The sequence below is a fragment of the Habropoda laboriosa genome, unplaced genomic scaffold (assembly GCF_001263275.1).
Source record: "Habropoda laboriosa isolate 0110345459 unplaced genomic scaffold, ASM126327v1 scaffold102, whole genome shotgun sequence".
Taxonomy (NCBI): domain Eukaryota; kingdom Metazoa; phylum Arthropoda; class Insecta; order Hymenoptera; family Apidae; genus Habropoda; species Habropoda laboriosa.
In genome coordinates this window covers 1,047,786-1,057,261 of record NW_017100262.1, presented here as the reverse complement: position 1 = coordinate 1,057,261, position 9,476 = coordinate 1,047,786, and the positions used below count along the sequence as shown (strand labels likewise).

The following is a 9,476-nucleotide window of genomic DNA, read 5'->3' as shown; positions in this document are numbered from 1 at the left end:
TTTCAATTAAAAATTTATTTTCAATATTTTATATTATTTTTATTTTATATTTAAAATTTATTATCTTCAATAATCGATATTTTTGAATTGATTAATGAAGTGACTGGAATCTTTCGTCAGCAAGAACCATACTCTTGAATATATTTGTGTTTTACGTTTTCTATGATGCTTTCGGCAAATAACTCTTTTATGTATGTTATATACACCAGTGCATCATTTGTGTGTGTAAATAAATTTTCTCCTATTAAAGGATTTTGTACTGAAGGTGCAAATACATAAAACTTTTTAAACGATAATCGTCTGTAATATATAAACACCAACGAAAACAATAACATGATGTGACGGCAGACCAACGGCGCCCCAACCGACTTCCCGTAACTAATCTAACATTACAAGATGGTTATATACTTTATCACACTCCGTATGAACGTAAGTGAGAGATATCTTTTGCCTCATGTTTGGTGTATCATCGCACAACGTTTGTCTAATACTACTCGGAACATTGAAAGCATTGTCCGCTAAAATAAAAATATACGAAAGGCGTTTCTCGTTTCAATTACGACGGGAGAATCATAAACACACGTAAAATAGTCTTACTTTATTCATAACGCCTCTAACTATCCTCGAGTTGGAATATATATTTCTTTCGGCAGCGATCGGACCTACGAGAGCGTTGCGCTCACCGTAGCCACCTAGCAGCCACCTAACAACCGCAAGGGCGTCGACGACCGCCAGGTGGCTGGCCCGTAGCCAAACGTCCAGTGACGTCACACATGGAGAATATGGCAGGAAATGAGGTTAGCTTTGTTTTTATATGAAGAAAGAATATCTTATTTACATATTAATTCCTGTAGTATTAACTTATATATTTATTATAATTTTATATGTATAAATTTTGGCTTATTGCATATTCTTTCCAATAACTCTAATTCATAATTTTTAAATATAGACTCAACAAATGGCTCATCAAATGCCATCTTTAATGAGTATGCCTCCAAATAGTAATCATGGTGTACCCGGAATAGATCCCCCTAAGACATTACCCAGCTTACTAAGTTTAAAAGTAAGTCCACCAAGTGAATTACAAAATCAGAATTCATCAGATGACACAGGTCGTGATGCAGACAATGATTCTGTTAAATTACCAGCAGCATTAGAACAAGCACTAGCTTTCAAAACAGAAAGAGCTAAGGAAGTAGGAGGAGATCCTAATGACATAGTTTCTTTAAGAAAATCACCTAATCATGAAACTGCAGGAGAAGATATTTCTCAATTGGACGATGTTATACTTGAATCTGAAACAACAACAGAGGATTCAGATATGAAATTGAATAAAATAAAGAAGAAGAAAAAGAAAAAGAGAAAGAAGCACAATGCAGGAAAAGAAGCAGAGAATAAGAAGGACAATGTAGAAAACTCCAAATCAAAGGAAGACTTACCAGAAATTGAATATATTCAAGAAATTCCAAGTGTTAATGATTTGGAACCAATGTATCGTCAATTTGCTAGAATTTTTGAAGCATTTAAATTAACAGAACCTGAACCTAAACCTACTGAGGCAGAGAAGGGAGAACCAATAGGGCAGTATCCACCAGTAACAACATTACAAACAACAGGAACAGTACCTAGTAAAATACCACCATTGGATGATTTTGATGATGATGCAAATCAACAACAACAACAGCAAGGGACTGGAGAAAATGGGGCTCCACGTCTTTCCAAAAGAAAACTCAAAAGACTAACACGTTTGAGTGTTGCAGAATTAAAACAGCTTGTAGGACGTCCAGATGTTGTGGAAATGCATGATGTTACAGCTAGAGATCCAAAACTCCTTGTACAATTAAAAGCTCACCGTAATACAGTACCTGTACCAAGGCATTGGTGCTTTAAAAGGAAATATTTACAGGGCAAACGTGGTATAGAAAAGCCTCCTTTCGATTTACCAGATTTTATAAAACGTACAGGTATTACAGAAATGAGGGCAAGCCTCCAAGAACGAGACGATACGCGCACATTAAAAGCTAAAATGCGAGAAAGGGCAAGACCTAAACTTGGGAAAATAGACATTGATTATCAGAAATTACATGATGCATTTTTCAAGTGGCAAACTAAACCTCGTATGACTATTCATGGTGATTTGTATTATGAGGGTAAAGAATTTGAAACACGGTTAAAGGAAAAGAAACCTGGAGAATTGTCTGATGAACTACGTACTGCACTTGGTATGCCAGTAGGACCTAATTGTCATAAAGTACCACCTCCATGGTTAATTGCTATGCAACGTTATGGACCACCTCCAAGTTACCCTAATTTAAAAATACCTGGGTTGAATGCACCTATTCCAGAAGGATGTGCATTTGGTTATCATGCAGGAGGTTGGGGAAAACCTCCTGTGGATGAAACAGGAAGACCTTTATACGGAGATGTATTTGGCATATCACGTACTCCAGGTGGGGATAATATGGATGAAGAAATTGATAGAGGTATGTGGGGTGAACCTGAATCAGAATCTTCTGGAGATGAAGATGAAGATGAAGATGCAGAGGAAGGTGGAGAAGGTGAAGGAGAAGGAAAAGATGGAGATGGAGATGCAAGTGGTTTGGTTACACCTGGTGCAGAAGGCTTAATAACACCTAGTGGAATTACATCAATTCCTGCAGGATTGGAAACGCCAGAAACAATAGAATTAAGGAAAAAGAAAATTGAAAGTGAAATGGAGGGAGGAGATACTCCTGCTTTGTATACAGTTTTGCAAGAAAGACGAACAGAAGGTCTTGGAGCAAGCATGATGGGTAGTACACATGTATATGATATGACTGGTGCAGCAGGAGGACAAGCTCCACCATCTGTAATTGCTGCCCGCCGAGGAGTGAGCGGAACAACATCTGACGGAAGAACAGAGAAAGATGGAGCTGTTGAATTAGCATTAGATCCAAGCGAATTAGATTTAGACTCTGAAGCAATGGCATCGCGGTACGAAGAAACAATGAGATCACGCCAAGCTCATTTAAGAAGGGAAGACCTATCCGATATGCTTCAGGATCATGTGCAACGGCAAAAGGTAAGTGTATTATTAAGTATTTAACATATTAATTAAAAAATACATTAAACTAATTTTGTTCATTTTTACAGAGCAAACGTAAACGCCAACAAAGTCAAGATTCAAAAGCTTCAAAGAAATATAAAGAATTTAAATTTTAAGTTGAATAAACTCACACATTATAAGAACAAGAATTACTTATTTGAAAAATATAGAAGTTATATTATTAAATCAATATCGTGTATCTAGTACGTCTTGAATTATGAATCATTGAAATTAAGTACTATCTCAAATTTCCTAATTTAAAAATATATTAAATTTCGTGTTTTATATTCTAATATATGGAATTTTTAAAGTGAACACATTGGAAATACAATAGTTTCTAAAACAGATAGTAACAATGTATCAACTTTTTATTACATCAAATAAAAACCAATTATACTTACTTCATTACTTTATTAAAAATAAGTTATTCAACTTTATTTACACGATCTATATTTTTTATACAATATGTTTTTTTCTTAAATTAATGTGGAACTTAAATCTGTTTGGGAAAAATGTTACAAGAGGAAATGACAAATAATGCAATAATACTATAAGGCATGGAAGACAAATTGCGATTGTGAATCTACTTATAGCACTACCAATGTCCAACCAACTTCCTTGAGGAATAACACAGTACATAAGTGGTAATGATAGGCAGTCTCCTAGTAAAAGCACCCCTAAAAAAATGCTTGAAGATCCAAGCGTGTGACTTGTGCATCCAATTAGTATTAAAGGTATGCTAATTTTTAAAAGTATTAATAAGAGCATTGTAAATGGAGAGAAAACCGTTACGAAATGACGAGTCCAAGAAGGATCAAACGAACTGATACTTGCCATATTTCCGGTTCCAAAGAAACACAACAATGTATATAACATCTATAATAAATTGTTCAGGATATTAATCGTAATTGCTTAATAACTTGAGTTGAATTTAAATATTTTCTCGCAAAAGGATACAAAAATTGCTGCTTTGAGTAATTCTTCCATTGTTAAAAGATTTTTGGTATTTTGATATCTTTGAGTAAAAAGCATATTCCATTGCGGCCAACAAGATAAATGTAATGCAAGAATTATAAAAAAGAAAGGTTCATAAGATGCTGATAATAGAACAAGTGGACAGAAAAGGCCCAATATAATTCCTTGCATTCTTTTCTTTAATTGTGTAGGATAAGTGAAAATAAATAATGGTGTTGTTAATAAAATCACCCACGATATCCAATTTCGACCATCTATAAATTCTAAATACGTTAAACCAGTAATTATTAGCCGAAAAATTTCTACTATTTTTCTATACTTCGATTGCATTTTTAATATAACTATTGCAGTTACGGCACATACACTGAGAAGTCTGAAAACGAATATTTAAATTATATTTAATTACAAAAGTATTATGATTTAATAACAATTTGAACTTACACAATATAAATTCGAGGATATGGTTCTACAACAGGTAGTAATGGAAAAACAGCTAAAGATAAAGCTGTCCAAAGAAACAAACTTGGAGAATCTTTTAACACCATCTTATGAGCAAGAGTAGTGCATAACATCCCTATGCTAAGGGCAGACCTATATGTTAATCCAATAAAAATTGTTATCAATAAAATTATCGTTTCTATAATCATTGCCCAATAATATTTATTATTATACACTTTTAATTTTATCGAGTACATAATTGCACTTCGAATAGCTAACCAAAAAGAGATTATAGCTAAATATGCATAACAGGGTAATCTCCAATTATCACAATCTGAAACTATTTCATTTAAAATTAGAAGTGATACTTTTTCGAATAATTAGAAATAATCATTAAATATTGTACCTTTATACTCAATAAATATCATAATTAACAGGATTATAAAGACAATGTCTATTATTAATAAAGTAAAAGAACGAACAATAGGTCGTTTAGCTCCACTTATTTTAAAAAATAATAATATTATCCATCCTAGCCACATTATGGACAAGTATATTAAAAATCGTGTTCTTTGGTATTGTCGAAAATATAATAAAGACTGTTTAGCTAGTTTAATTGTATCAACTATTTCTTTCAATGTTTCGTTTGAATCTTCTGTTTGAAGATATTTATCCAATGTAGAAATTTTCATATCTAATTCTACTTCTCTCCAATCTGCAAATCCATTGTTCTCACAATTCATTTTACGATTTGCTTTTACTTGGTATGTTAACTGTTTTAAGTTATTTAATAAAGCATAATTTATATATTTAAGATTAGTAACATTTAAATATTGCCATGGTAAAACACCCTGAAAAATTGTGCATGTTGATACATAAATGATTAAGAAATATTACAATTAATATTATTCTTATACATACTTCATTATTAACAGGAATTGGAGCACCAATTAAAGATGAAATAAGTGGGGTAATGTCAACCTGTTCTATATTTTGAAGAATATTAAATACATTAACTCCTGCACCCCAAACAATTAATGGAGTTTCTGTTTCATCTGTAGAACCACTTCCATGTGATCCCCAGTCAGTCATTCCATGATCAGCTGTGAAAATGTACGCCGTACCATTATCTTCAAAAATATTCTCTGTCATTTGTACAACCTCTTCTATTTTTCGATCAACATAATTCATGTTATCAACATATTCTCTGCATTCAAATTTAATTTAAAGCTAATGAAATTATAACCTTATTAAACATATAATTTAATTTTTATGTCAAAAATATGAATTACTTAATTTTCAATACCTAGAATAAGGCTTTGCTGTATGTCCTGTAGTATCACAACCAAGGAGATGAAGAAATAAAATAACACGATCAGTGTTCTTAAATTTGTAAGCTTCTTCTCTAAGCCAATCAATATATTTGTCAAATACCCAAGAATCTAAACGCCAAATTTGACCATGCATAATATCAAAATTCTGCCACTCAGGGGGATAGCTGTCACCATGTATATTTGCCATTGCACCTATTTTTTGAAATATAAATTTAATTTAATTACATAACATTTTATCTGAATTTGTAATACCTTTTGTGAACATAGGTATAATATCAGGGCTTCCCCATGCCCATGAAAAATGACTTTGATTAAAGATAGAATCAAAATCAACAGGATTTTCTTTCCATCCCTTAAAAATAGCACTAGGATCTTCATATAATCCTGCACAAATTGCAACAATTCCTGGTCTAGATTCTGTTGGCATTCGAGTATGAGATATACCCCAAATACCTTTATTTTTCATTACATGTCTAAAACCAAAATTATATAATTTTAGATGTAAAATGTATCAAGTTTCAAATATCATTTTAAAAATGATTTATAATACCTTAGAAATGTTGGAGGAGTTTCAATGAAGGTTCTAAATCTTAAGCCATCTGCTACAAATAGAACCATTCTTTTTGCTGGTGCATTTTTTAAAATTGGTACATTTGGTAGTTTTTGTATAATAGGAGAATGAAAATTCACATCAAGTACACCCCATAATAATATTAAATGCATTGTTAGACCCCATATTATAAACAAATAGTTGTTATTCACTATATTAAATTTCTTATTGTACATTGTTTCAATTAATAAATGCAATTTCAACAAACATATTGTACTAAGAATTTTCCAAATATTCACTTTTTTTTAGTAATCACATAACCTATATAATTAACATGAAGTTCATGATTTGATATACACAAATTAATACTGTGTTCTTGTTATTTTATATTTTACCCCTTTCTTATTCAATTAATTTTTACATAGTGTACAAATTGACATAAAAATGATAAAGTAAATCTACTCATAATTTGAAAAGATTATACAAACTAAAAATTTTGAAAGTATGATATAAGAAAAAATGTACTTTTAATGTATTATCATTTCAATATAATAAGTTTGATTATCCACATCGTTTTATTCTTAATTTTTTATTTCAACGACATATATATGTCAAAAGTATAAACATAGCCACTTTTTAACAAGAAGGTGCAGTACGCATGAAATTAATTAATGCTAATTCGTAAATGAATATATGTACCTGATACTTAAAAAGTATTTTATATATATTTTTGTACGTCAATATAAATATTTAAAAATAAAAAACTATTTATAAGCCTGAAAACATATATAAATTTTTCTTAACCTATAAGTAATATAGAAATGTAACTTCCATATACTACACGTTGTTCTAGAATCACGTCAGTATGGCCGTCTGCTATACTCTGAAGTAATTTCAGCTACACTTAAAACGTGTTTAAGATATGTATAATACTTGCTCATGCCTATGATTTTTACATATGATTTTAGATACGAGGTGTGATTTTCAAATTTAATTGTATAAATAAAAATAAAATTAGAAAATAATGGTAGTGGGTGTTTTTCCGGCTCTCAAATTGGGAGTTTTATTTGTTAAACAAATTAGTAAACCTTTAGCAAAGTTTATTGTTAACCAAGCAAAGAATCATCCTGTGTTTAGAACGTACTTTATTATACCGCCGGCGCAATGTAAGTAAAATAAATTTTTGTTAAAGGCAATTATTTAAAATTATATTCAATTTGATTATGATGTAATCATTATTGATGTCATCATTAATATTAGCTATATGAAAATACTTTTCATAACTAGATAACAGTATTTTATATATTTATAATTTAATTACAGTTTATCATTGGGCAGAAGTAAAAGGTAAAATGTATGTAATGAATCTTGGTAAGCCCACAAAAGTTGCAAAGTTGAATGAAACAATGGCCATAGAATTGGGAGCTAATTTGATGGGTGAGGTTATCATCTTTAGCGTTGCTGGTGGTTGTTTAATATTGGAGTATAACCGCCAAGTAGCAAAAGAAGCAAAAAAAGAAGAAGCACGTCTTCAACAAATACAAACATTTACAAATGAAATTGAAAATTTAAACAGAATTACATCTCAACAAGAAAATCAAATCCAATATCTATATGAAGCTGTTGAAGAATTAGCCAAACACACAAAGCATAAATTGATTGTGAAGCCAGTAGTAAAAGAAATAAATCAACAAGTGAAAAATGTTCATGTTAATGAAAATCAAAATAATATTAATTCAAAAAATGAAAATGTATCAATAATTGATCGTGCTTTAGTCTATTATAAAGATAATGTAAAATCAGACAAACTCAGTTAACTGTATTTTTACTTCAAATTTTATTAATGATTGTGATAGTATGAGGTATAATGTTAATAATATTAAAAAGCAACAAATACATTCATAATATTATAGTGTACATAAGAAATACTTCCCACAATATACATAGGACTTTGTATATAATTAAATCCACATACAGTAATTTTTACATTAGCAAATTGTACATTATTGAGGACATTGAGTATTTGCTATTTATGTTCTTACTCATATAATTTCACTGCCCTTTTTTATCATCAATAATTCTCAAAACTAGTAAGGAATGCCTTAACAGCAATTCCAAATAATTGTTAGCGAATCTTGAAAATATTGTCGCAGGCTGCATACTTTAAATCGAATGGTATTTCAACGGGAGGAACATTAGAAATCACAATGTTTTTGATTCGAAGAGTTTAATTTGAGGGTTCTAAGAAAGACTAGAGGGATTGTTCTGCTCAGTCCTACCATCGGCGTTCAAAGCGGAAGGATCGAGACTATCGTCGAGAGCATCGTCAGGAATGAAGTATTATCAGGTTAGTTGGTTTTTAAAATAGAAGTTCTTTGAATTTTTCGCTTTTAATAACTGTTATTATAAATTAGTGCATAATTTTATGTTTAAAATTGATACTTACAGTACATTTTTAATTGCTTCAACATTACTAATAATGTAGAGTAAAATAAAGTTTCTCGTTTATTTTGAAATACTTTAATTAAAGAATAATTAGTATTTCTTGTTAAGTAATAATTTAGATGGTAGTTCACAATTATTGGTAGTATTAAATAAATTTGTTGCATGGTTTAACTTAATAAAATAACTCAATTTACAAATTTCATATTGAATTAACAATTGCAGACAATAGATTAGTTAGAAATTGTTTATAACTTTTATTGAAAATTTAAAAATTAATGTTCTTTTTGTGTTAATTACAGATTGAACTTTCAGGCCACCACAGAAATCAAGGAAAAGACTTCAACATCAGGAAAAATAAATTATTTATCAAAAAATCAATTATTTATTGTAAGATAAGTGGACAAAATGTATTTTACAAAAGGTTACAATATGCCAGTATTGTTTTATGGCATTTTACAGCCTATTCCTTTCTCCCTCACACTCCACACTCATTTCCTTTTGTGAAACACTCATTCTTCAAATAACATTCCATTACAAAATCAAATAAAGTAAGTCTGGATAGCGTTAGAAACGCGAAAAAAATTAAAGATCGCATAAATCTTGAAATTCAAGCGAAAAACCAAGAAAATGTAGACTAGTTTCAGAAATA

The 9,476-nt window shown here is 30.4% G+C and overlaps 3 protein-coding genes across 3 annotated transcripts in view; 2 read left to right on the top strand and 1 right to left on the bottom strand.

The window, feature by feature from the left end:
* The first annotated feature begins 386 nt into the window (after positions 1 to 386).
* LOC108572905 (splicing factor 3B subunit 2) lies at positions 387 to 3,214 on the top strand. The gene is made up of 4 exons (XM_017935239.1): positions 387 to 429; positions 654 to 797; positions 950 to 3,061; positions 3,133 to 3,214. The coding sequence occupies exons 2-4, from the start codon at positions 774 to 776 to the stop codon at positions 3,199 to 3,201; spliced, it is 2,205 nt and encodes a 734-aa protein (XP_017790728.1). The 5' UTR covers positions 387 to 429; positions 654 to 773; the 3' UTR covers positions 3,202 to 3,214.
* A 327-nt stretch (positions 3,215 to 3,541) lies between these two features.
* The window catches only part of LOC108572837 (GPI ethanolamine phosphate transferase 1-like), a 7,536-nt gene continuing 1,601 nt past the window's right edge, over positions 3,542 to 9,476 (bottom strand). Inside the window, exons 6-13 of the mRNA XM_017935155.1 lie at positions 6,383 to 6,680; positions 6,085 to 6,305; positions 5,805 to 6,024; positions 5,420 to 5,705; positions 4,905 to 5,349; positions 4,502 to 4,838; positions 4,043 to 4,433; positions 3,542 to 3,961 (exon numbers count right to left, since the gene is read on the bottom strand). Coding sequence (XP_017790644.1) covers positions 3,542 to 3,961; positions 4,043 to 4,433; positions 4,502 to 4,838; positions 4,905 to 5,349; positions 5,420 to 5,705; positions 5,805 to 6,024; positions 6,085 to 6,305; positions 6,383 to 6,680 — 2,618 coding nt within the window. The remainder of the gene's footprint in view (positions 3,962 to 4,042; positions 4,434 to 4,501; positions 4,839 to 4,904; positions 5,350 to 5,419; positions 5,706 to 5,804; positions 6,025 to 6,084; positions 6,306 to 6,382; positions 6,681 to 9,476) is intronic.
* LOC108572901 (putative OPA3-like protein CG13603) lies at positions 7,355 to 8,199 on the top strand. The gene is made up of 2 exons (XM_017935235.1): positions 7,355 to 7,548; positions 7,706 to 8,199. The coding sequence occupies exons 1-2, from the start codon at positions 7,407 to 7,409 to the stop codon at positions 8,197 to 8,199; spliced, it is 636 nt and encodes a 211-aa protein (XP_017790724.1). The 5' UTR covers positions 7,355 to 7,406.